Source organism: Sturnira hondurensis, unplaced genomic scaffold (genome assembly GCF_014824575.4).
Source record: "Sturnira hondurensis isolate 20B ecotype Veracruz unplaced genomic scaffold, ASM1482457v3 Scaffold0000880, whole genome shotgun sequence".
In the NCBI taxonomy this organism is placed as follows: domain Eukaryota; kingdom Metazoa; phylum Chordata; class Mammalia; order Chiroptera; family Phyllostomidae; genus Sturnira; species Sturnira hondurensis.
This window is the reverse complement of record NW_028073511.1, coordinates 6,976,181-7,004,034: the sequence shown is the minus strand read 5'-3', so window position 1 is coordinate 7,004,034 and position 27,854 is coordinate 6,976,181. Positions and strand designations below refer to the sequence as shown.

The 27,854-nt window shown below is 40.5% G+C and overlaps 1 protein-coding gene across 3 annotated transcripts in view; it reads left to right on the top strand.

Annotated features, from left to right (window-relative positions):
- RCAN2 (regulator of calcineurin 2) overlaps positions 1-27,854 on the top strand; it is a 260,809-nt gene that overhangs the window by 140,724 nt on the left and 92,231 nt on the right. Inside the window, exon 1 of one of the 3 annotated variants that reach the window (XM_037054243.1) lies at positions 26,067-26,510. The exons of the other annotated variants lie outside the window; for them this stretch is intronic. Coding sequence (XP_036910138.1) covers positions 26,424-26,510 — 87 coding nt within the window. The 5' untranslated portion in view covers positions 26,067-26,423. Of the gene's footprint in view, positions 1-26,066; positions 26,511-27,854 lie in introns of those variants that run through there. 3 annotated transcript variants of the gene reach the window in all.

Genomic DNA, 27,854 nt, shown 5'->3' with positions numbered 1-27,854 from the left:
GTCTAATATTCTTTACTGGTTTTTTAAAAAATTATATAAGTTTCTGAGAGGGAGGTATTAAAATATCTGACTGAGATTGTAGATCTGTATTTCTCTCTTTAATTCTGTCAAATTCTACTTGTGTATTTTGAACTTTTTGAATTAAGTGTATTCATATCTGGGATTGTTACATTGTCTTGACTTTAAAATGGTAAAATATGTTTTCTTATCTCTTGTAATTCTCTTTATCCTAAAGTCTACTTTGTGACTACTATAGATGTCCTGAGGTTCTTATGCTTTCTGTTGCATGGATTATATTTTTTCTAATCTTTTACTTTTGACCAGTCTGTGTCTTTAGATTTAAACTGCATTGCATATATATATGAGAGGGAGAGAGAGAAGAGAGAGATTGGTTGGTTCAGCTTTCTTGTTTTTCATCCAGTCTGATAATGTTCCCCTTTCAATTAAAGTGTTTACAATCCATTTACATTTAAAGTAATTATCAATATGTTTTCATTTAAGTCTACCATCTTGGCATTTGATTTTTATTTGTTCCAGCTGGTTTATGTCTCTCTGCTCCTCTTTTCTGCCTTCTCTTGAATAGAACAAAATTTTAAAAAATATTTTTTATTGTTGTTCTATTGCAGTTGTCCCAATTTTCCACCATTGCTCTCCCATGCCCCTGCTCCATGCTCCCACAGTCAGTCCCCACCCTGTCGTCTATGTCCATGGGTCATTCATATACCTTCTTTGACTAGTCCCTTCCTCTTCTTTTGGCAAATATGATCCCTCCCTTCCTTGTATCATTGGCAAATATGTTTTCCATACAGTTGGTTCCCTTTTCATTTTGACGATGTTTTCTTTAGCCATGCAGAAACTTTTTAATTTGTTATAGTCTCATTTGTTTAGTCTTTCTTTTATTTCCTTTGCCCTAGAGTATATATCGGCCAAAATATTGCTGCATGGGATACCTGAAATTTTACTGCCATTGTTTTTCTCTAGGAGTTTTATGGTGTCAGAGCTTGTGTTTAAGTCTTTTATCCATTTTGAATTTATTCTGCTGTATGGTGTAAGATGGTGCCCTAGTTTATTTTTTTGCACATACCATTCCAGTTCTCCCAACACCATTTTTTTTAAAGACTATTTTTACTCTATTTTAGGCTCCTATCCTTTTGGTCAAATATTAATTTATTATAGAGATGTGGGTTTTGTTCTGGGCTTTTTGTCCTGTTCCATTGATCTATGTGTCTTTTCTTATGCCAGTACCAAACTGTTTTGCTTATAGTCATCTTGTAATATAGTTTGATGTCAGGTACTCTGATCTCTCCTACTTTATTCTTCTTTCTCAAGATTGCTGAGGCTATTTGGGATCATTTTTGGTTCCACATAAATTTTTGAAATATTTGTTCTAAATCTGTGAGGTATGTCATTGGTATTTAATAGGGCTCACGTTTAATCTATAGATCGCTTTGGGTAGTATGGACACTTTAATGATGTTAATTCTTCCAATGTATGAACACAGTATATGCTTCCATTTATTTGATCTTCTTTAATTTCTTTCTTCAGTGTTGTGTAGTTTTCTGAGTACAGGTCTTTTACCTCCTTGGTTAGGTTTATTCCTAGGTACTTTATTTTTCTTGTTGCTATAGTAAATGGGATTTTCACCCTAGTTTCTATCTATGATATTTCATTGTTGATGTATAGAAATGCCTTCAATTTCTGAATATTGACTTTGTATTCTGCTATTATGACAAATTCACTTCTCAGGTCCAGTATTTTTTTTTTTGGAGCCTGTAGGGTTTTCTGCATATATTATCCTGTTGTCTGCAAATAATAACAGTTTTTACTTCCTCTTTTTCAATTTTGACACTTTTTATTTCTTTTTCTTGTCAGGTCACTCTTCCTGGAACTTTCAATACTATGTTGAATCAAAGTGGTGAAAGTAGATACGCTTGTCTTGTTCCTTGATCTTAGTAGGAAAGATTTTGATTTTTGTCCATTGAGTATGATGTTGGCTGTTGGTCTCTCATATATGGCCTTTATCATGTTGAGGAATGCTCCCTCTACTCCCACTTGGCCGGGTATTTCTATCATGAAAGAGTGCTGTACATTAATAAAACCCCTTTCTTCACCTATTGATATCAACATGGGATTTTTGTCTTTATTCTTCTTTGTATGATATATTACATTTATTGATTTATGAATATTTGTACCATCCTTGAATCCCTGGGATGAATCTCACTTGGTCATGGCATATGATGTTTTTAACATATTGTTGGATGTTGTTTGCCAGTATTTTGTTGAGGATTTTAGCATCTATGTGCGTCAGTGATATTGGCCTGAAGTTTTCTTTCTTTATGTCTTTATCTGGTTTGGGGATTAGGATGATGCTGTCTTTATAAAAAGAGTTTGGGAGTCTTTCCCTTTTTAAACTTTTTGGAATAGTCTGTGAGGGATGAGGTTAGCTCTTCCTTAAATGCTTTGTGGAATTCTTCTGTGAAACCATCTGGTCCAAGGCTTTTGTGTGATGGGAGCTTTTTGATTAGCGCTTCAGTTTTGCCTGCTGTTATTGGTCTGGTCAGGCTTTCTGCTGCTTCTTCATTCAATTTTGGAAGATTATATATTTTCTAGAAATTTCTCCATTTCACTTAGTTTTCAAATTTCTTGGCATATAGTTCCTCATAATAATTTCTTACAATCCTTTGTATTTCTGTGGTATCAGTTGTAATCTCTCCTCTTTTATTTATGGTTGCGTTTATTTGGGTCCTTTCTCTTTTTTTCTTGAAGAGTCTGCTTAAAGCACAGGTGGCAAACACAAGGCCTGCGGGCCTAATCTGTCCCTCCACCTTGTTTTATCCAGCCAGGCACCTTGTTTCTACCCAGTGGCAAAGCTGAATTCTCACTTAACTGTTAAGGAGTAATTATGTTTATACAGTCCTAAAATTACATTCGGCCCTTTGAGGTAACTGCAAGGCTGATGTGCCCGCTGGTGAAATGAGTTTGACACCCCTGACTTAAAGGCTTGGTGATTTTGTTTATCTTTTCGGAGAAGCAGCTCCTGCATTTATTGATCCTTAGAATTGTGCTTTGTTGTTTCTCTATGTTGTTTAATTCTGTTCTGATCTTGGTTATTTCCTTCCTTCTACTTGTTCTGGGCTGTCTTTGTTGTTCCTCCAGTTCTTGTTTCATCTTTTGATCATGTATTGCTGGATGCAGTTTGCCAGTACTTCATTGAGGTTTTTAGCATCTCTGTTCATCAGCTATATTGGCCTATAATTTTCTTCCTCTGTTGTGTCTTCACCTGGTTATGGGAGTAGGGTAATACTGGCCTCATAAAATAGTTTGGGAGTCTTCTCTCTTCTTGAGTTTTTGGAATAGTTTGAAAAGGATATGAGTGAACTCTTCCCTCAATGTTTAGTAAAATTCACCTGTGAATCGTGATGAATTTTAGTCTAGTCCAGGGCTTTTATGTGCTGGGAGTTTTTTGATTACTGCTTCATTTTCACTTATTATCAGTCTATTCAGGCTTTCTGCTTCTTTTTATTTCATTTTGGAATATTAAATGATTCTAGAAATTTTTCCTCTTCACCCAGTTTGTCAAATTTCTTGGGGTATAAATGTTCATAGTAATTTCTTTGTATTACTGTGGTGTTATTGGTTGTGATTTCTCCTCTTTCATTCCTGATTTTATTTATTTGGGTCCTCTCTCTTTTTTTCTTGATGAGTCTGGTTGAAGGCCTGTAGATTTTGTTTATTTTTTTTAAAGAACCAGGTCCTGGATTTATTGATCTTTTTGAATTGTTCTTTCAGTCTCTGTGTCATTTAGTTCTGCTCTGATCTCTATTATTTCCTCCCCTCTACTTTTTCTGGACTTTGTTTTTGTTCCTCTAGTTCTTGTAAATGTAGTGTTAAGTTGTTTATTTGAAATCTTTCTATCTTTTTTAGATAGTCCAGTATTGCTTTGAACTTTCCTTCAAGGACTGCCTTCACTGTGTCCCATCAGTTTTGGGCTGTTTTCAATTCATTTTCATTTGTTTCCAGACACTTTTTTATTTTATCCTTGATCTCATTGTTAACCCATTCATTATGTAATAGCATGTTATTCAGTGCCCATGAATTTGAATATTTTTGAGGTTTTTTTTGAGGTTGGTTTTTAGTTTCAAGCCATTGTGATCTGAGAAGATGGTTGATGTGATTTCAATTTTCTTGAATTTGTTGAGCCTTGCTTTATGTCCTACCATGTGGTCTATCTTTGAAAATGTTCCATGTGCATTTGAAAAGAATATGCATTTGTGTATTTTTGCTTCTTTGGGGTGAAAGATTCTGTATATATCAATTAAGTCCATTTGATGTAGAGTGTTGAACAGTCCCATAATATCCTTGTTGATTCTTTGCTTAGAAGATCTATCCACTGTTGAAAATGGGATGTTAAAATCTACTATGAGTATATTGCTGTGAAGATCTTTCTTTAAGTCCTCAAAGGTTTTTCTTGTATATTTAGGTGCTCCTATGTTCGGTCCATATTTGTTTATAAGTGTTATATCTTCTTGATGAAAAATTCCCTTATGAATTATGTAATGTCCTTCTTTGTTTCTTTTCAAGGCCTTTGTTTTGAAATCTACTTTCTCTCATGTAAGTATTGCAACCCCAGCTTTCTTTTATGTCCATTTACTTGGAATATTTTTTCCATCCCTTCACTTTCAGTCTGTTCGATTGTTCTTAGGTGGGTCTCTTGTAGGCAGCATATATGCAGGTCATGTTTTCTTACCCATTCAGCTACCCTGTGTCTTTTGATTAGAGCATTTAATCCTTTACATTTAGGTTTATTATTGATAGGTACTTATTCATTGCCGTTTTTCCCTCTTTGTATCTGTGCTCCTCTCTCTCTCTTTCTCTCTTTCTCTTCATCTTCTTAAATCAGTCCCTTGAGCATGTCTTGCAGGGCTGGTTTTGTGGCAATATATTCTTTTAGATTTTTTTTTGGTTTGGGAAACTCCTCATTTTACTTTCCATTTTAAATGAGAGCCTTGCTATGTAAAGTAGTCTTGGTCGCAGGGTTTAGCTTTTTTTTTTTTTTAATTTTATTTATTTATTTATCTTTAGAGGGGAAGGAGAGAGGGAGAGAAACATCAATGTATGGTTGCCTTTTGTGCATCCCCTGCTGGTAGTTAGCCTGCAAGGAACCGGCCTGCAACCCAGGCATGTGCCCTGACTGGGAATCGAACCGCGATCCTCTGGTTCACAGGCCCGCGCTCAATCCACTGAGCTATGCCAGCCAGGGTGAGGGTTTAGCTTTTTGTTACTTGGAATATTTCTTGCCATTCCTTTCTGGCTTTTAGTGTTTCTGTTGAGTAGTCAGCTGATAGCCTAATTGGAGCTCCCTTGTATGTTACTTTCTGTTTCTCCCTTGATCCTTTAAGATTCTCTCTTTGTCTTTAAATTGTGCCATTTTAATTGTGTTGTGTTTGCACTGGGCCTCTTTGGGTTCATCTTGATTAGGACCCTCTGTCCTTCCTGGACTTTGCAAGACTTTTTCTCCCAAAAAGTTAGGGAAGTTTTCTGTCATTACTTTTTCCAACAGGTTTTCTGTCCCTTGCTCCTCTTCTCCTTCTGGTATCCCATTGATATGGACATTATTATGTTTCATGTTGTCCTGCAGCTCCCTTAAACCCTCTTCATTCTTTCTGAGTCTTTTTTCATTTTGTTCCTCTGTCTGAGAATTTTTTTCTACCTTCTCTTCCAGCTCACCAATTTGATACTCTGCTTCACCTAGCCTGATTTTAATTCCTTCTACTGTATTCTTCATTTCCTCCTGGATCTTACTGATAAATTTCTATGTCCTTTTTCATGCTGTTGTCGTTCACAGTAAGTTCCTTGTAGCTTCCCTGGAGTTCTTTCTAGTTCTCACTGAGTTCATTGAGCATCCTTATAACCATTATGTTGAACTCAATGTCTGATGGTTTGCTTGCTTCTATTTCATTTAGCAATCTTTCTGGGAATTTATCCTTTCCTTTTGATTGGGGATTGTTTGTTTCTCCATTTTAGGTGACTCTTCTTGTGTGTTTATGCCTCTTAGATTGATCTGCTTTGACTCCCTGTGTTTGTGAGTGACCCTCTGTGGTAGGAGACCTGTGGGATTCAGTGCTGCAGTCTCCTTAATGTCCTGAACCTGATGCTTTTGGGATGCCCTTTATGCCATTTATGTGGGTCGTCTGGCTGTAATTGGGTTTTAGTTGTTGTTGGGTCACTCTTTGCTGGGTACTTCCATCGGGCTAGGTGGCTGAGAGTCACTCTGCCCATCATCTTGCACGTTGCTGTTCAGGTGTGTTTTCTTCTGCTGGATCTGTTCCTGCTGTTATCAGATGGTTCCCAGTCTGGCCCTATGTAGCCTGTTGGAGGCTACCAGCGATCCACAGTCCATGGCTATGTCCTTCCATTGTTAATCTAGTCAATCTGTAATCGCTAGTCAGGCTCAAGCAGTACAGGGTGAAGCAGAGAAATTCCTGTTGTGGGGAGCTAGTGCTTCCCCTCAGGCTAGTGCCTCTTGGAAGGGAGTGCTCTGCCTGAGCAAGATGCCTCCCATAGTATGGAGGCTCAGCACAGGGATCCTGGCAGGTGCTCCCACAGTTCTCTACCCAAGGCCACCATCCCCAGACTCTTCTCAAACACCTCTAGTCCACTCTCTCCTAAACTTTGTGGGAGTTCAGTGTAAATGGCTACAAATTACATTGTGCATATTGGCCCTTTAAGAGACTTTGTGTCTCCAGTGGTATCTACCTGGCAGCTGGATGTTATCTGGGCCCTTTTCTTTCTCTGGTGCTATGGGCTGGGAAGCCCATCCTGGGGTTTAGACCCCACACTTATCAGTGGGAACCCCCCAGCCACTGAAATTTTCCCCCTGGCACTTCAGCTGCCGCTTGTGGGAGCCAGCCAGCCCTCTTGTGTCTCCTCTGCATTCCATACCAGTCATGTTGTGGTGAAGTGGTTTCTTCTGCCTCCAATTATTAGTTTTAATTAGTCCATTTGATTGCCTTCTGTGTACTTTTTAGTATGTCCTCCTAGTATTTTTTTCAATGGTTGCTCTGGCTTAAAGGCTACCATATGCATCTTTAACACATCACAGCTTATCTCCAACAAATATTATATAATATTACTTCATAAAGATCATCACAACAGTGTGATTTCCTCCTTACCTACCAAATCTTTTTGCTCTTATTGTCATATACTTACCTTTTAAATATGCTGTAAACCCCACAGTTTGTTATTGTTATTTTACTTTAAATAATTAATAGTTTTTAAAAGAATTTTTAAAGTAAATATAATACTAAGAATACCATATTCATGAATTCACCCCTTCTAGTGTTCTTGATTTATTTCTGCCAGTGAGAATTTCCACTAGGAATTATTTCCCTCTATTAGAAAGATTTCTAAAAATCACTTCTAGGAGTTTAGATATGCAATAGATAGATTCTTTCGTACTTCTGTTGACTGTTTTATGTTTTGTCTTTATATTGTTTAACAACCTTATTAAAACATAAATTACACGCCATAAAATTCACCCATTTTAACTATACAGTTCAGTGATTATTAGTAAACTTAGAGAGTTGTACAACCATCACCACAATCCAATTTTAGGATATTTCTGTCCCCCTCAAAAGGTCCTTAATACCCATTTGTGGACCATCCCCTTGTTCAGCCACAGTGGTAGACAATCACTAATTTATTTTTATAGATATTTCACATAAATCATATTATCCCACATATATCACTTTGCTTCTTTTTTATTAGCATAATTTTAGTGAAGTTTATGCATGTTATAGTATGTCAATAGCTTCTTTTTTATTGATAGATAGTAATTTTTTTCTTGTATGAATGTAATACATTTTGATTACCTATTACCATTTGATGAACATTTATATTGTTTTCAATTTGGGGGTATATAATAAGCTACTATGTATTCATACATATGTATGTATTCTACTATGTATTTATAGTAGCATTATAATAATGCATATTATAATAATGCTATTTTGAACCCTTGCATGCAAGTCTTTTGTCAACCTACCTTCATTTCTTTTGGGTAGATATCTTGTAGGAGAATTTCTGGTCATATTTTAATTTTATGTTTAACTTTTTAAGAAACCACAAAACTATTTTCCAAAGTGGCTGCACCATTTTACATTTTCACAAGCAACAGATAAGGATCTGCTTTCATATTTGAAAGTCATCTTTGCTGGATAAAGATGACTTTGCTGGAAAGTCATCTTTGCTCTTTATCATTTTTCTTTTTATATTTTAAATATGTTGTTCCATTGTGTTGTTGCCACCATTGTTTCTCATAAGTCAGTCATCATTTTTATTGTTATTTTTCTCTATGTAGTAGGTGTTTTTTCTTTTCCTGCTTTTAATATTTCTCTTTAATTTTGAATTTTAGGAGTTTAACTATCATGTCTCTAGGTGTGGTCATCTCGGGGTTGAAGGATCTTCTTGGATTTAGGCATTGATATCTTTAATCAATTTCAAGAAAATTTTGGCCATTATGTATTCAAATATTTCTTCTGAATCATTCTGTCTTCCACATTTGGGACAATTATTACACATGTGTTAGAATACTTTATATTGTCCTACAGATCTTTATTTTAGTTTTTGTCTGGATAAATTATTGGCTTTACAGAGTTTCTCTTTCATACTTTATGAGATTCTAATCCCTTATTCTAGCCCATGTGGAACTATTAAGTTTATTAGGATTCATCTGGTTTCTCCTTACGCCTGTCTGGTAAATTCTTTTTCCATAATTATACAGAATATGAAAGCAAACATATATTTCTTTTCTTACATGAAGGGCTCATCACTTTATGGAATTTAGTTCATTTAGGTTTCTTTTTCATCAGCTTCTGACAAGGTTTTAAAAATTTGTGATTGTGTAGTGCATGTGGCTTTTTCTTTTTGAGAGTAGCACAGTGGTTTCCTACAACTATATTTAAATATTTAAATATATTTAAATATTAATCAACTATATTTAAATATTTCCTATATTTAACTACAAGTGGAAGGTTCTCCGTGCTTGTTTTTTAAAGGCTTCTGCATTCCAGAAAGATTTCTAAGTTATATTTTTACTAACAGAGTGTTGAAAACTCCATTTATCCTGTACCAAAATAACAATACCAGCGGGTGTGCCTTAGTTGGTTGGAGCATCATCCTGTAACCAAAAGCTTGTGGGTTCAATTGCTGGTCAGGGTACATGCCTATGTTGCAGGTTCCATCACCAGTCCAGGTACCTATGGAAAGGAACAGATTGATGCTTTTTCTCACACTGATGCTTCTCTCTCACATCACTGTTTCTCTCTCTCCCATCCTCTCTCTAGAAGCAATGGCAAACTATGTTAAAGTGAGGATTAAAAAACAAAACCACCAAAAATTTAAATGCATGTCCCAGAGCCATGCTTATTGAAGACTTCCTCTTTAATAAGTTTACTTATGATTTCACCATTGGAATTCTGTGTCTTTTTACACTTTGCCTTAAATAGCAGATGTTCCCAAAACACAGCACAAAGGAAGCTCCACCTAAATGTGCAGTATTTATTTTTTTAGAGCACTTGCCCTGAGACTCTTTCTCCTTACTTACTCTGATGAATTAGTCTGGTCAACTTGAAAATCTCTTGGCCACTTGTTTCTTTGATCCTAGCACCAGTCCTCCAGGGAGAGCTTCTTGTTTTTTGTGTTCTTGACACCCCAACTCTGTGGAAATACTCAAAGGACATAGCTTAGTCAAGGAATGTGATTTTTCACATTTTTGGAAATTTCCAAAGATATTGACATGCCCAACGCACACCCCCATCCCAAACCCCAATCTAGGTGATAAGAATGTGTGTAATCAGCCTGACATTTTATACCAGAAACTGTCCTTTTGTGCATCTCTTTGTGGCTTCTTACCTCTTCCTCTTCACCTTCCTCTATTCTAGCTTTTGGACTTACCACCAACCCATCTTGAAAAGGGAGAGCAAATGAAAGAATACATGGGTAATTTAAAAGTAAAGGAGGGTGAAGGCATCTGCTCTTTTAGATGCCTTCTTTAGCCTTAGAATGATTAGAAATATGCACCAAGTCACTGGGTGCCCTTACCTGCCACTTTCAGGGAGGAGGTCATAATGTACAGAGCATTAGCAGCCTACAGATTGGCAAGGGACAGTGACATAAGCATAATATATTTATAATATATGTTACTTACATATCATCCTGTTTATTTATTTATTTTAAATCCCACCAATGGTAGTGAGTGTCTATTACTAATTCAGCTGTTTAAAAAATTATGCACTTCACCAGAAAATCTTTCATGATCTTATCTATTTTACCCTTGTGGCTTTCCAGTTCTTTTCTCCACCACCATTTTCTCCCTTGGTCTCTATTTTGAAACACTCTAACCATGATATATCAAATAACAACAAAATGACTACCTGCTCATTTACTGATTTAAGACATTCAAATTAATGTTAAAATCAAGGAGTTCCACATTCAAGGATTAAATCATCTTCTGGCTCTGTTTCCATTTTGGTTTTTGATTCTGACACTGTATAAAACTGGACTTAGCATTCGAAGAAGACATACTTTAACACACACATGTACACATGTGTGCTGTATGCATTAAGGTAATGCTCTCTACTGTACCAGATATGCCCTAAAATCTCAGGGACGTACCAGAGAAAATGTTTATTTCTCACCCATGTTAAACCCATTAAGAGTGTGATCAGGGAGGAGGCTGAAGGAAAGGCTGCATGCAGTCATTCAGAGACCCAGGCTGATAGAGGCTCTGCTGTCTTCAATACTTGGCTTCAAAATCAATTTGAAGAAGAGACACAGGGTCCTGCAGGGAGTTCTTAAGGGCAGGCATGAATGTGTCATACAGTCATTCTGTTCCTACTCCATTGGCCAGAACTCAATCAACAAGATCCCTTTTGGCCTGGGAACGGTTGCCCTCATTGGGAAACCACTTTCTAGTAATGGATTTATGCTATGGAAGGAGTATGACCTTTGGTGGACTTTCAGCCATCTCTATACACAGAAATACATGAAGCTTCATGCCTTGCTTCCTAGTTTTTTCCACTGTAAGTCTCCAGGACTCTTGAAGCTAAGGAGGCAAAGAGTAAGGGTGGGGGTGGGTGGGTAGGAGACTTCCTGCTAAACATCAAGGACTGAGGCTAGTGGAGCTGCTACTAGAAATAGAATGAATTAGAAATAATCCATTTTTGAAAAAAAGTGAGGATAGCATTAGCTTGTCTTGCCTTTTACTTATGCATTCGTTCATCCATTTATCAGACATTATCTTGATTACTTGCTTTATGCCAGGCAATGTGCTAAGTGCTGAGGATACAATAAAACATTTAAACCATACAGCTGGGTAAGTGCTATAATGGATTTATGTGCACCATGCATATGGAAGTAATACGCATTATTTTAGTGGAAGAGGCTGGCCTTTTACTAAGGCAGCATGAGGCAATCTCAGCACGAGGTCTCAGAGGTCTATTTGTCTGTTGGATTTCTAATATTTCCTTACTACAGTAAGTCCTTGCTTAACTTCATCAATAGGTTCTTGGAACTTGCGACATTAAGCAAAACTACATATATCAAAATCAATTTTTACCACAGGCACTGCTATAAACAAGAGTTAAGTTCCTACAACATATTTCTGGTCACAGAAACATCACCAAACTTTTAAAGAGCCTGAACGTTTCTAATGTTAAGCATTAAAGTAAATGTGAGAAAGTAATAAAAACAAGCAAGATAATTATTTTCCAACCAACTTATTCCAGTTCACGGTCATGGTGACCAGAGCTCAGGGCACCAGGCAGCACCCACCCTGGACAGGACACCTTTCTTTCACAGGGCGCATCGTGCCCGCCCACACTCCCCCAGGCGGAGATGATGTGGACACTCAGTTCATCTAACGTGCACATCTTTGGGGTGGGAAGGAAACCAGAGTACCCAGAGAAATCCCACGCAGACATGGGGAGAGCGTGCAATCTCCACACAGACAGTGGCCCTGCTGGGAATTGATTTTTTTCCCTTCATCAATGATATAAGGAAAAAACTTGAATGAAGTGATGTTATTCGAGGACCTGCTGTATGATCTTTGCACATATGCAGCTCCAGTTCCAGTTTTACCCTCCACTCTCAAGTACAGAAATGTGATCATATTTCCTTAGTACAAAGATCTCTCTGGCTGCAGTTTGTTTGCAGGATGGATTAAATAGCAGTGAAATTAGAGGCAGGGAGAGTTAAGATGCTACTGTTACAGCCTCAGTGGTCCTTTCTTCCTATGGGACAAAATGTGAACTGTTACCCATAACTCGCAAGCCCTTGCCTCACAGTCTAGCTGTGTTTTCCATGGTTTTAAGCCCTAATTCCTAACACTGTCTGGAAATTTCTGCAGTATTGGTCTACTCATAGTGTCTCATCCTACGCTCCGACCTACTCTTAAAATGTCATCTCCCTACTTGTTTGCCATCTGCCTTTTAATGTTCAGTGAAAAGACACATCTTTAGGGAAAGCTTCTCTAATGCCCCCTCCTTCTGGCAAACTTAGATATTCCTTCTCTTAAGATGATCCTGAGCCTCTGTAGACACAGTCGGACAGACAGGGCCCTTTGACAACCTCCCTTATCCTCTGGGCCAAGCAGCCCTGCTGCCTAGTCAGGCTGTGGACTCCTTGCGGAAGGAATCAGAGGTGACTGAGGCTGCGGTACAAGGTGACTGGGTGGAGGGTGGTGCCACAGTTGAAGCAGAGAGCATGAGAAGACTAGCAGGCTTCGTGGGAAGATTAGAAGTTCAGGTCCAAAAGTATTTCCTGGAAGTATTTTTTATATTTGCTCCATAATTTTAAAATTTCAAATAAAAAGTAAAATTCATCAAATACTTCCATGTATTTACACCTGAAACAAAAATCTAGACCCTTCTAAAAGAGAGTATAAATAGTTGCATAGGAGGACCATTGTTCATAGATTTGATGTTTTTCCCATCTTCAGGTTTTAGCTTGAGAGAACAGGAAAGGGTGAAAAGGAATGATTTGTGAAGTCTTGACTAGTCAGAACTAGGGGAGCTTTGCAATCATGGCCATCCCTGACTAGTAACTAAATACTAGTACCTGTTACCACTGTAAGTCTTAATCTGAGTTTTTCCCTTACTCTTCCTTTTTGCCATTTCACGTATGTGAAGATTCATTATAATAGCTAAAGTTTGAACTGAATGAACGTGGACCTGCATCTCACTGTCATGATTGTATAAAACTGATCACAACTTGCTCTCGTCACCTATGTAACTAAGCTATTTCCCACGAGGTTACCTCTGTCTACCCAGGCTTGGAACTTCAGAATTTCCTCTCCTCCTGCCCTCCCTGCCTCCATTCCCCCTTTTTCTGGTACCTCCAACCTGCTTGCCTCCCCATTCTGACCATTACTTTGACAGCCAGTTATTTGTTAATCCCGAACGTTCTATTTCCATGGTGTTTCTCACACCCACTCCTTTCCTAACGCTACTATTGTGTCTCCATAATCCAGCCCCTCGTTGCCTTTGGAATTACCAAAATTTGCAATACCTCTCCACTCCAATTCAACCCAGTGCAGAGTTTTTCTTCTTCATAAACTTTTCATAAAATGAATGAAATATACTCACTCTTTACTCTGGTATTCAGTTTTTAGCTGTGTGCCCACAACTCTCCCTTCCAATCTTATAATTCACCATTACCCTGTTCAACTTTACATTCCAACTAAATGGGTTAGTCACTGGTCCTCAAACGAGCCTCTCACTCACAAGACCTTGATTCTTTGTAGTTTTAACAAGTGTCCATGTCAGATGCCCTCCTCTTTCCTTGAGGCTTTCTTGATTTTGCTGGTAGGTGGGATCTTTCATCTTTTTCAGGAACCCACCCTCATCACTGGAGCTGAGACTTTGAAAGCTCAGCTATGCTGTACCTCCTTCCTGCCCCTGCCACTCCCTTCACCACCCCGTCCAGTGTGGTCACTGAGATCGCTTTTGTATTTCTACCATGTCTCCAGCATTGCTCATTGCCTAATTTGGTCCCTCATTGTCACTGGCTTGGATAGTTCTGCCAAAAATGCAGCAGAGCTGATTTCCTCCCTCCTAACGTTCCTTTGAGGTGTCAGTTCCCTTTGCTCCTGCCTTTGTTACTTTCCAATCCAGCCTTGACACTGCGACTACAGTTCTGTCCAAGGCGCAGATGTGTTCTTCTCTCCTGCCAAATGTTCAAGTTTGTATGGCAGAGAAGGTGAGAGCTAACACTTTGGAGGCCAGCTTACAACTTCCCAGCTGTTTGGCCTTGGGCAAATTACTTTCTCATCTCTAAATGGGGCCTGTTGTGAAGCTTAAGGAGCTAATGAATTTTTGCAGGGTGACTTCACAGGTTAGCTCCAAGTAAATGATAGCGTGACAGGATGTTCAATTCTGAGTTTCAACTGAGACCAAGATAAAATAGTAAATGTGACATTCCAGAAGAAGTTAGGTACCAGACCAATACACAGACTTTCAAAGCAGGTGGCCAAGAGCTAGGTAGCTAGCTCTATAACCTGAAGGTTGGATGTGTAGGCTGGGCGAGTAGGGTGGACAAATAGGGTGAAGCAAGTGGAGATGGTTCTGCGAGGAGGTTTGCTTTTTGCAGAAATCCATCCTGCGACTCTGCTGTCACCCCAGGAGGGAGGTTTAGGTGGTGCCACGCCCTCACCTCAAGTCTAATTGGGGAAGGAGAGCATCTCCATGGGAGAATTGGAGAACCTGAACATGTGCCCCCTAATGAATATCTTCTACTTTATGGTCCCTTGTTATTTAATCGAGGACTGTGTGTGTGTGTGTGTGTGTGTGTGTGTGTGTGTGTGTGTGTGTTTATTAGCCAGGACTTTTCCAATTGTCAGTGACAGCAACAATGCCTGAGTTGAGATGGGAGAGAAAGGGAGGCGTTGGTTGGTTTAACACTAGAATAGCTAACGTAACCAAGGGATGAGTTGAGCAAGTGACCCATGGAACAACAGGGTGCCATGGGCCTCAGAAGCAGCTGAGGATGAGGAGTCCAATGCTTCCAGGGCTTCTTTTTCTTGACTTTTGTTTGTTTATGTATGAACTTGGCTTCATAATAAAAAAAAAACTTGGCCAGCAATAGTCCCAAGCTTCTGACATTACAGGGGACTGGTGCTCTTGACCCAGTTTTGGTTTGGAAAATCCTTACACAACTCTGACTGCCTTGGCCTGGTCGGAGCCTCCCTCAGATGAATCCAGGATGGGGGGAGGAGGAACGGTTCCCAGAGAATCCGATGCCCAGAAGACAAGTCTGCTAAGCACTCACCCTATTTATGTTCATCCTGTGACTTGTCAAGTGTGTCGGCTTCTTGGGCATAACACTGCCTGGTACAAAGTGCGCCATCCAGTTCGGATGTGAAAGGGGGAAAGGGAAATCTGTCTTTCTAATGGATGCAGGCAGGGAAAAAACCCTGGGAAGTGGGAAGGAAGGTGAGGCAAAGGAAAAGTGACAGTGGCTTCTTCAAAGTGTCACTCAAGGATTAGCTGTAGGATATCTGTGCAGCCTCAGTAGGTGCTCCCTGGGCAGCGGCAGGATGAGCACAGTCCCTGAGTCTGACCAAGGGTGTGGCAGCTGCCACTTAGCTGGGGCTTGTACAGATGGGGGAGTTTGCTTTTTGTGTCCCTCCTTCTCCCCTTCCAGTGACCTTTTTTCTCACTTCTTATGGACCTTCCCTGCCTCCCACTACCCTGCCACCTAGGGTCTGAGGCACCTTCCTTTGCTTACCCTCCTTTCTCAGGTTCACTCTCCTTTACAGGGACCCACTGGATAGACTTATTTCTGGTCCATGTCCCCAGCAGCTGGCTCTCAGAGAAAAAGGATTCCACTCATTCAGCGATTCATTCCCCCCAAACGCCTCCATTGAGCTCCCACTGTGCAGGACACCACAGTGAACAGGGTAGAGGAGCCCTGCCCTCCTGGAGCTTGAGTTCCAGTGGGGGAGAGACACAGAAATGACACAGATAAATATATAACACTGGCTAGTGATAAGGCCTTTGCAGAAACATAAAACAGGGCCAGGAGATAGTGAATAGAGTGCTCCTTAGGCTGATCAGGGCGGGCTTCTCATGGCAGGGGCATTTGAGCAGAGACCTGAATGCTGTAGAGAAGGGAGGCCTGCCTAGACTGGGGGAAAGGGCCCTCCGTGCAAGGGGGAGTGTGAGGTCCCTATGGGAGGATGTGTTTGGCATGTGATGACTAGGCCTGAGCGAGGTATTATAGAAGGAGAAAGGCCTAGGGCTCTTATAGAAAAACAAATGCTCCATTTTGCTCCTAACTAGATTATTACAAACTAATACTCCCTGAGGAATGTCAGCGGGTGTCTAGGACTTCCTGTTTACTTGGGCCAGACACAGAATCTGAACTAACTGGAGAAAAGGTAGTTCACATATAGACAGATCCTTAAATGTGCCATTGTAAGGAAAAGCAAATCAAAGCTCAACTGAGATAACTGCATCTTACCCACCAGATGGACAAATGTCCAACACATTGCTGTGGGGAACCGCTCTTGCTTATAAATTATTGCTGGGTAAGCAAAATGGTACCACAATTATGGAGGAGAATGTGGCTGGATCTAGCAAAATTACCTAGACCTCTGCCTTTTAACTCAGTAATTCCCGTTGTAGAATCTGTTCCAAAGATAAAATGGCAAAATACGAAAAGGCATGCGCAAAGTATTTCAGTTGCCACGCTGTTGACCCAGCAATTCCACTACTGGGAATGTATCTGAGGAACCCCGAAACACTAATTTGAAAGAATACAAGCACCCACATGTTCTTTGCAGCAGTATTTACCATAGCCAAGATGTAGAAACAGCCCAGATGTCCATCAGTAGACAAATGGATTAAAGAACTGTGGGACATTTACACAATGGAATGCGACTCAGCCATTAAAAAGAAGAAAATCGTACCCTTTGCGACAGCCTGGATAGACCTGGAGAACATTATACTAAGTAAAATAAGCCAGTCAGAGAAAGACAAATACTATGTGATCTCACTTATAAATGGAATCTAATAAACACAATAAACTAACAAGCAAAACAGAACCAGTGACATGGAAACATGGAACAGACTGACAACTGTAAGGGAATGGTGGAATGGTGCGATCTAATGAACAAACTGAACTAACACGTGAAACAGAGGTAGACGCATAGATAGAGAGCAGGCTGACAGCTCTGGGGTGGAGGGTGGGGGGTGGAGGGCGTGAGCAAAAAGGAAAAAGGACTCATGGACATGGACAACAGTGTGGTGATTACAGGGGTGAGCGGGGTAGTTGAGTAAAACATGTAAATGTTTTGAGTAAATGTAAAAAACAAATAAAAATAGCAAAAGACTGTAAACAGGCCCCCATCAACAGGGGCCTAGTTACACAAACTTACTAAAGCACACAGTGGAAAACTATATAGTTGTAAAAAAGGAGTAAGGGTATTTTTGCATATTACTATGGGGTGCTCTCTAGGGTCATGTTATTTATTGATTGAGTGATTGATTGATCGATTGTATTTTTTTCATTACCTTTCCCCCAGTGTGTCCCCCCCACAATCACCACAATGTGGTCCGTGTCCATGAGTCCTTTTTCCTTTTTGATCAATCTCTCCACCTCCAACCACCCCTATAGAGTCATGGTTTTGAGTGATAAAGGCAAGACAGAAAAATATGCCAGGTATGCTATTAATTGTCTGAGAAAGGGAAGGAAAATGACATTCATGAATATTTGTTAGTATTTCAAATATTTTATTGATTATACTACTGCAGTTGTCCCACTTATTCCCCCTTGGGCCCTGTCTACCTGGTGTCTCCCATCAAGCAGCACCAACCTCCCCCGACACACATACATTTAGTTTGTGTCCATGAGTCAGTCATACATATAAGTTCTTTGGCTTCTCCATTTTCTATACTATTCTTAATATCCCCCTGTCTATTTTGTACCTACAAATTATTCTTCTCAATCCCTGTACCTTTTTTCCCATTGTCCCCCTTCCTCCCAGCCCCAAGCTAATAACCCTCCAAATGATCTCCATATCTATGGTTCTGTTCCTGTTCTGGTTGTTTGCTGAGTTTGTTTTTTTGTTTTGTTTTGTTTTGTTAGATTTAGTTGTTGATAGTTGTGAATTTTTTTTCTTTTTTAATGTTCATGGTTTTGATCTTCTAATTTTCTTAAATAAGTTCCTTTAACATTTCACTTCATTTCATGGCTTGGTGATGTTGAACTCCTTGAGCTTTATCTTGTCTGGGAAGCACTTTATCTGTCCCTTCATTCTAAATTATAGCTCTGCTGGATAGAGTAAGTTAGGCTGTAGGTCCTTGCTTTTGATCACTTTGAGTATTTCTTGCCAGTCCCTTCTTGCCTGCAAAGTTTCTTTTGAGAAACTGACAGTCTTATGGGAACCCCTTTAAGCTGGTAATTATCTGCTTTTCTTTTGCTGCTTTTAAGATTCTCTCTTTAAAATTAACCTTTGGCATTTCAATTATGGTGTGTCTTGGTGTGGTTTTCTTTGGTTCCAACTTGTTTGGGACTCTCTGTGCTTCCTGAACTTGTATGTCTATTTTCTTTGCCAAATTAGGGAAGTTTTCTTTCATTGTTTTTTCAAATAAGTTTTCAATTTCTTGCTCTTCCACTTCTGGCACCCCTAATATTCAGCTGTTGGTACCTTTAAAGTCGTGCCAGATGTTCCTAAGCCTATCCTGTTTGTTTGTTTGTTTTTAGTTCTTTTTTCTTCTTTCCGTTCTGAATGAATATTTATTTCTTCCTTATGGTCCAAATTGTTGATTTGAATCCTGGCTTTCTTCCCTTCGCTGTTGGTTCCCTGTGGATTTTTCTTTACTTCACTTAGTGTAACCTTCATTTCTTCCTTTATGATGTTGACATACTCAATGCTTTCTCTAAGCATCATAATCACCAGTGATTTGAACTCTGCATCTGATAGGTTGGCTGTCTCCATTTCATTTAGTTCCTTTTGGGGGGTTTTGTTCTGTTCTTTCACTTGGGCCATATTTCTTTGTCTCCTCAATTTGGCAGCCTCCTATATTAATTTCTGTGTTATTAGGTAGAGCTGCTTTTACCCCCTGTCTTAGTAGCATGGTGTATGTAGAAAAAGCGCCTGTCAATTTTGTGGGGCAGAGCCTTAGGTAATTGTCAGGGTGGTGCAACCCGCTTTACTGCTTTGTGGCTCCGTGTGAAGGGAGAGCTCAGAGAGGGGAAAATGCCACTGCCTGGCTTCTGAAGGGTTGCCCAGCACTCACCTCACCCCATTTCCAATTACTTTGCCCACTTCCCACATGCAACTGGCACCCTTCAAGGTGCTGATCTTGTGATGAAACCTGGAGTTTGTGGGTTTGCATATGTTCTAAGTCCATGTGGACCCTTTAAATAATGAAAATCTGGCAGCGTCTTCCACTTCCCCAACCCTCATGATTTTTACAGCCAGAGATAATGGGGATTTATCTTCCTGGTGCTGGAATCCTGGGCTATGTGGTCTGGCCTGGAGCTGGGATCACTCACTCCCAAGGTATCCCTCCTGATTTTTACCCACCAAACTTGAGTGCAGGGGGCCAGCATCCCACCACCACTGCACTGCCTCTCCCCTGTCTCCAGGACTCTGCCCTTCAACCCATCTGGATGTGTGTGGCTTCTTTAAATCCTTGTTGTAGTATTTTCATACAGCTTGATTTCCTGATGGGTATGGGTATTATTTGTTTTGAGATCTGGTTGCACATAGAAGTGAAGCATGTCTACCTACACCTCCGTCTTGACTGGATCAGTTGGTATTTTTTTTTAATGAGAGAATGGATAAACAATAAAGATAAAATAACAATAACCTGATAGGGAGGGAGTAGAGTGTAGGATACAGGAATAGAAGCTAGATTTCTTTGTAGATTGGTTTTGATTTTTGAGCCATGTAATATTTTTTATAAAACAAAATTAAATTTCATGGGAAAGGCAATCCTTATGAATCAAAAGATTTTACTTTTGAAAAAGTAAACAAATTTAGAAACATTTTAGAAACAAATGAAACTTTAAAAGCAAACATTTCTAAAAGTAAACATTTTAGAAACAAATTAACTTGGCATCTAGTTGATGAAATACAGAAACTATTCCAAATGATTGTAAAACACAAAAATTTGTACCCCCTTTATGAGCTCTATCTAAAGGATAAAAATAAAAAGACTCTGAAAAAATATCTTAAATTGTACCCAATAGTGTTAATAATGTGATTCTGAGGCTGCTGTACATATACTGTAGGATAAGGCAAGTGAGTAATTATGTTGCTAGTAACGATCAAGGTGTTTGATATGGAAGCAAGAGGATGCAGATACAAGACAGGTAAGTTTCAGCAAAAAGGCAATAGTCCTGTGTTTGAATGGGAATTATCAGTTTGAACTCATAATCTATGCTACCTTTAAAATATATCTGTGCATTTCCCAACTCTGTCCACTAAAAAAGGTTTGTAAACAATAACCAACCCAGTGAAAAGAGCACTTACTTATATAGCTAAGTACAGATATAGATTAGGATATTAAAATATGTTGAAATACTTACTAAACAGAACTGGGATTCGTTGGAGAAATGGTTGATCCCTTACCTGAGGCAAGAAATGGACAGTACGCACCTGGAACTCCTTGTCATGCCAGAGGTGAGATGGGCCTCAAAGACGACCAGGACTGTGTCAAAAACCCACAGGAGCCAACCCAGCCAGTCAGACTCTCATCAGCCAAAGATGGACAATTGAAGCATCAACAGCAAATTACAGTGGATTTGAACTCATCAAATATGTTTGGTGAATTTGTAATGACACTTTAAAAATAACCCCCGATGATCTTGGAAGGGTAGTAAGGGAACAGATCATTTTAAACAATAACAACTACAAACTTGTTAATGGAGGAAAAGAGGCAGGTGTGTATTTTGCCTGTCATACAAAAATGTAGCTCAGGGTAATTACATGGGAGAGAGAAGTCGTTCCTTTTAATGGAAATAATCATGAATAAGTGAAGAAGGAATACCGTCATGTTGAAAGATTGAATGCCTAATAAAAGAGTGAATCCAGGCCTTAAGCGTGAAAGGCTGCTAATGCCACAAAAGAGAGACAGCCAGAATTACATAGAGCCCCTGATGGTAGGACACAACACCGTCTGGGAAGAAGTCTTGCCAAACCTGAATCTAGCAAGCCTCTGGATCTGACTAACAGTAGCTACTGGGAATGGAGGAAGGGGTGGAGTGACACTGTGGAGTTCATCAAGAAAATCTAGACTGGGAAAATGCTAAACAGCAAATATGGTTTCATGGTCAACAACAAGCAAGTGCAAGGAAGAAAGAAAGCAGAGTTGGAGGAGGACCCTATGGATTAAGAGATACGAGAAATACCTTAGTTTAAGGAAAACTGCTTAAGAAAAGAGTGGCAGAATGGGCCTGGGGAGGGGGTGGGGAGTACAGAGAACCTCCTTAATGTGGTTGGTGATAGATATTTGACGATCTCGAGGAATTATTCTTGCTTTTTGTGCTTCAGGATGATAGTTATTGTGATTTCAAAATAGGAGCCTTTGTCTTTTAGAGATATATGCTGAAATATTTACAGATGAAATGATGGGATGTCAGGCATCTGCTCCCAAATAACCTGGAGTGGATGGGGACACGGAGCAGGGGTTCTCAGTCTTGAACTCGCATCAGATTCACCTGGAGGGCTAATTAAATTACAAATACAAACCCTTCTTCAGAGTTTTTTATTCAGCCTCAGGTATAGCCCAAGAATTTGCCTTTCTAATGAGTTCCCATGCAGCACTGATGCTGTTGTTGGTCTGGGAACCACACTCTGAGACCCACTGATAGGGAGGAAACAAGAATTACTGCAAGTTATTCTTGCACCTGGGTGGTAGGTACCTGAAAGCTCATTATAGTGTTCTCTCTATTTTTGAACATAATTGAAATTTTCTATAATAAACAGACTTAAGTGATCCAAAAAGGCACATAGAATGAGCAAAGCCTTTGACAACCTATCATTGTAATGGGAATATCCGTGCTTGATACTAAAACAGACTTGGCTGCTGGCCTCGGAGTTGAAAGGGTCGCATCTGCTCCTGCACAGGTGGAGGTGAGTGCATCAGCTCAGCTGTCAACCCTCTTAGAGAACTGCCTGTCCTGAGGGGCAGGGAAGTGATCTTTGTCAAAAGTGTCTAAGGTCCGTGGGCCGAATCCGGCCCTCTACCTTGTTTTATCTGCCTGGCACCTTGTTTCTACCCAGCAGCAGCACTGAGCTCTCGCTTAACTGTTAAGGATCGTTACATTTATAGCCCTAAAATTATAGTAGGCCCTATGAAGGCAACTGCAAGGTTGGTGTGGCCCCCAGTGAACATGGCTTTGACATCCCCGGTCTGTATCGTGTTGCTTTAATTTCCTCAACTGGTCAGTCATAGGAAGAGCAGTGGTTTGAGTGACTACTAAGACTTTCTGGCCGCTTCAACTGGGAAGGGTGTTCTTGAGCATGGCTGTGCTAGTGGGTTCATCTGTCAGAGACTCGGTGGTTACTGAATCAGAGCCCATGTGTCTTCCTGTAAGGACTTTCCTGACGTGGAAGCCATCTCTTCCATCACTTCCAAGAGATGGATCAGGAAGCCATCTCTTGTGGTTGGAGTCCTTCCACTTGCCTGTTAAGATTCATCCATTTACTTATCCATTCGTACTCCAGACATTTATTAGTGTACCTACTAAGTACAAGGCATTTTCTAGCCCCCGAGGATACAGCAGGGAATAGAATAGGCAAAAATCTCTGCTTTTGTGGAGATTAAATTCTGGTTGGGAAAATAAGCAATTAACAAGTAAAGAACTACAGTATATGAACAGAGTAATTTCAAACAGTGAAAGGTGTTATGAATTAAAGTGAAGACTCGGGGATTGTGACTGATGCTGTGTGTGTGTGCATGCACACATGCACACACGCATGTGTACACACATTTCATTTTAGATGATCAGGGAAAACTTCTCCAAGGAGATGATATTTGAGCTGAGAGCTGGATGAGAAGAAGAAGCCAGCCACCATGGGAGACCTCAGTGTGTTCAGACAAAGACAGTAGCGAGTACAGAGGTTCTAAGATGAACTTGACATTTTTTGGATGACAAGACCAGTGGGCCTGGGACATGGAGAGCAAAGGGAAAAGTGGTATGAAGTAAGAAGTGAAAGGAGGCAGGAGCCAGGGCATGTCGGGCCATCAGCCAGGGTGCTTATATACCTCCGTAGACACCTCCATGGCTGCCAGTCATCCCCCAGCTGTAAGAAGTATATTTTCTCTAGAGAAACTGGGCACTTTTTAAACAGGGAAATCTCAGGGGCCCTGGGCTATAGGAAAACGAGTGTTTTGTATAGCCAATTGAATTTGTTGCACCTGCCTATTAAAAAAAACCCAAAAATTTCATTTCAGAATCACTATATGCTCCTGATGCCTTCTAATTCCAGCTTAAAGACACCATATACTCAGCTTAAGATTCAGTCCCCTGTTGAAATACAGATTCCTCTCTGATGAGTAGGTAACACTATGAGTTATCAATCACATCATGCTAATATAAATGAATTAATAACTGTGTCCTTGAAAAGATATTTTTAAAAAGGAAAGTGTAAAGTTGGTGGGTTCTTGAGTATAGGAAGGAATCTTCAGGGCAGAAATAGATGAGAAAGGAGAAACTGAGGATACATCAGAAAAACTACTTATTTTACAGTTTCGAGCTGTGCTCTGCTTCCTGGATAGGCTAATGTCTTCCTGCCAAGACTTATTATAGCAAGGCTCTTTTTCTTGAAATAACACATCTGTGTCTTTTAATAGCTGTTTCCCAAATAGGAAGTGTGAAATAATTCACAGAGCCCAGTGATTACAGTGCACTGCTCCGACTGCCTCGATGCTCCTTCATCAGCTTTGGACACGCATGCAGGACTTAACCTCTGCGGACGGACATTTTAATGACAGTGAAACGTCCTGTGCTAGAGGCAGCTTGAACAGCTGGTGTGAATAGATTACAGGCATCGAGTTCCAACTTTGCGTTCAAGTGACTTCATATTGGTTGCCTGAAGTCAGCCATGATAAGATTATTTACACCACAGAAAGCAAGTGCTACACATTGGGCTTTTTTTTCCTTTTTCTTCAGAGAGCTGACTGTTAAACACCAGCTTGCCACTGCCATGAAACCTTAAAAAAAATCTATTTTAGCGTCTGCCACGGCATATGAAAAATCAGCCATTTCTTTCTTTTGCCTCTCGAATTAATGGTGATCAGAATCATTTTCATCTGTACAATTTAGCTATATTTATGTATACATAGATCCCATTAACTTTCTCAAAAACTTCGCCTGGTATTCCATGGTTGACCAGAGAGACGCTAAGGGCCCCTCATGGTTTTGAGGCGTCTGGCTCTTGCTCCCTTATCTACCCCTGACTCTAATCAAATTTAACCTTCAATGTGCCTTGTCCTCCAAGTGCCCTATTTTTCCTTCCCGACATTTCTAGTCTGTTGCCCCTACCTGGAGGGCTCTTCTCACCCTCTCTCTGTCTAACAAAGCCTTACCCATAGTTCAAGATCAGGGCAGAGGTCATGTTCTCCTTGGTGCCGTCCTGTGCTCTGCCACAGCTCCCTTCCTTGTCCATTGCTCTTCCTCCAGCGCTCCCACCAAATGCTGGCTGTCCTTCCACAGTCACCGCTGCCTCAGTGAGCAGGTGTTTGTCTGCACATCTTATCTCCTCCCCTGGAATGTAAGTCCCTTGAGGATTGTGAATTTTGCCTATTCATCATTTAATCTTTCATGGCATCTGGTGCAGAGCTTTGCACATAATCACTACCCTGTCAGGGTTATTAGTTCAGTTATCTGCATGTATGACTTCAGACTCCCCACAGTGCCCTGGACAGCATAGTAAGGGACATGCACAGACGCACACACACATTTTCATCAGTCTAAACATTTGTACTTGTGGACTGATGTCATTTAGCATAAGAAATGCCTTATTGAGGGGAACACTAGGCTCAAATGTAGCCAGGTGAGGACCAATGACGAAACTTGTACCTTCAGTGACAAACATCAACTTTCTCATCTGTGTGCAGAGTTGGACCACTTTGCTCACTCATGTGTCAGAAAGGTGCCAACCTGTTACCAGTCGTGACACTGAAGATGCAACTGTACTGCTCCTGGGGCCAGATCCTGCTATAATGTTAGTGAGTTCTACTGGTGCTTTTATATCTAATCTAACATTTTTTTCTTTTCTCATTCCTACTGTGATGTGAAAGAAGGCTATTCCTCATCCGTCGTTCATTCATTAAGCAATGACTGCGTTCTCTTGCCAGGCACTCTGCTAAAGGCTCAAGATCTAAAGGTGAATTATCCATGGTCCTGCCTTTCAAGGGTTCACAGTCAGAAAAAGAGAATATGCACCAGGACGTGTTCAAAGTCTCAGGTGAAACAGAGCCCCGAAGCTCTGACAGTGACCCACATCTATGTGCTTGCCTGTTAGATTCTGCCATGTGGCCCCACATGAGACGTTTGCTATAACTCTTTTCCACGAGCCTCTTTCAATTGGAATGACCTTGGAGACAGCCTGAAATGCCGAGCTTGGAAGAGTGCTTTTAGAGTTACCGGTCTGCACTTATGGGCTTCAAATAGAATTTCACAAACCTCTAATTATCTCCTCTTACCAGGCTGCCTAAATGAATGACGACTAGCTCTTTAGTCACTCTGAGAATGGATTTCTATTCAGCCGGTGCCCAGGATGCATTAGGATGCCCAGAACATGTGTGGCTGTTCTGAGGAGTACAGGGCGATTAACAGAAGGCAAGCAATTTGCAAAATGTCTCAACTTCCTGCTCATCTCTGAGACAGAAAAATTGTCACACCTTAACCTCAGGAGTCTCATCTGCAGAATTCTACCTCCCCCCCTCTCCTTCCCCAAACAGAGCCTCGGGTCTCAGTCTCTCCTTCCTGCTTTTTGCAAACATAAGCACTCAGCTAAAACAACAGCTATGACTCAGTTCCTAGCTAGCGCTGCCTGAATTGATTTAGTCTGAGTTCAGATTTAGCACCTAATCATGTTCAATTTGCTCCACTGCACTGCCTAGAGATAAAAGGCATGGGGTGGGGGGAGAAATAGCTTCAGCCTGTGTCAGTCTTTGTGGTGATGTCATTGCCATGAGAAAGCCGGCCCTTCCTTACTCTGCTGTGCTGCCTCAGACGCGGCAGGCTGTGTGTGTGCAGAGGGAGCGGGCTCCAGGTGCCGAGCTCAGGCGGTGTCCAGGGCAAGGCAGCACCGCCGGCCACGGCAACAGCCACCTGGAGGCTCTGCCCATCACCCTGTAGCACACGACTCGGAGGCTGCCTAACTCTTTTGCAAATCAGGAGGGGGAATGCCAGCCCCTAGCATGGACTGTGATGTTTCCACTCTGGTCGCCTGTGTGGTGGATGTCGAGGTCTTTACCAATCAGGAGGTTAAGGTATGCACCTGCAATCTCATTTTCCATCATTGCTGTTCTCGAAGCCTGAAGCAGTGTGGCAGAGCCTTCCTAGCTTAAGGAAACAAGACTTTGTTGAACAGTTTTCAGCTCATGGTCTGTGATAGCAATGCATCTTGTGAGTGCATGGCTGTATTAATTAGAGTAAGTTAGAAGAGGGACGAGCAAATTAATTCTGAATGCGATAAAGTCTACCGCTGTCTGTCTTTTCCTGCCTTTTCTATTAGGTGATTTTGCAGCAGACATGTTTTTGTAGTCTCATATCTGTGTCGATAAGGAGAATGTTGAGAGGGATTTTGAATCGGTAATTAAAGGATGAAAGCACCCAGGACTCCCTGCTAGTGGGACAGTAACCCCTTCATGGCATGTCACTAAAGATGCTATGACATGGTCTTCAGATTGAACAAAAGCTGTTCTAAGGATGGCAGTTTCAATCTCCAGCTCCCTGGGAATCAAAGTTGGAGAGCTGCTGCCTAAATTTTTAATTTTTTTTTTGTCAAGCAAAGGAAGCAAGTCATTTCCCTAAGCAGTTGTCCAAAAGAAAGTTCAGGGATAAAAAAATTTTTCATCTTTATGACTGTATTCCATGGTACTGGTCCTCACTGACTGCCTGCAGAACTGTGTAATTGTCATGGGTCATTGTCCCCTGATGGTATTCATTCTCTTTTATTTTCCCACTTGGCTTTATATTCTGAAAAGGATTCCATGCTTGTGAAATGAGAATTTTGATTTCTTCTCTCATATTGAATGTAAGAATGAACAGAAGCTTCTTATTTAAACAGTTTACCCCCACACACAGGACAGTTGCTCATTTCGTGGTGCGAGGAAGAAAAGGGGAATTACATTGCATAATCATTTTCCATCCTTGCCTTAATCTTTGCTTAAAGGAAGATCTTGAATTCTTTACTGTTGAGTGTGCGGGTGATACCCTAGTGTAATGCCTGGCTCTGTCACTCAAGATTTGGGTTTTGAACATTTTTTTGAAATAGATTTTAAAAATAGAATTTGTTGTTTCGGCACATTTTAAATGTGTGGTCCTTTCTTTACCAACTCTTATGACAGTGCCACAGGAGTGTCTGCCATCTGTCATATTGAGGTCAGAAAATTAGAATATAATGATTTGCTGCTACCTATGGTTGCATTGGAATGGAAACGTGTGCGCAAAATCTCACTGTCCTTCCTGTTGTCCCTACCATAGCACTTTGGAAGGAAGGGCAGTCGTCAAAGCCCCTCCAGTTTACAGCCAATTGAAAGTTTGCCGTGGGTGACTGGGTAGAGAGACATCTCCCATCAACTGCTGGAACACAATTAAAACTCTGTAGCTCT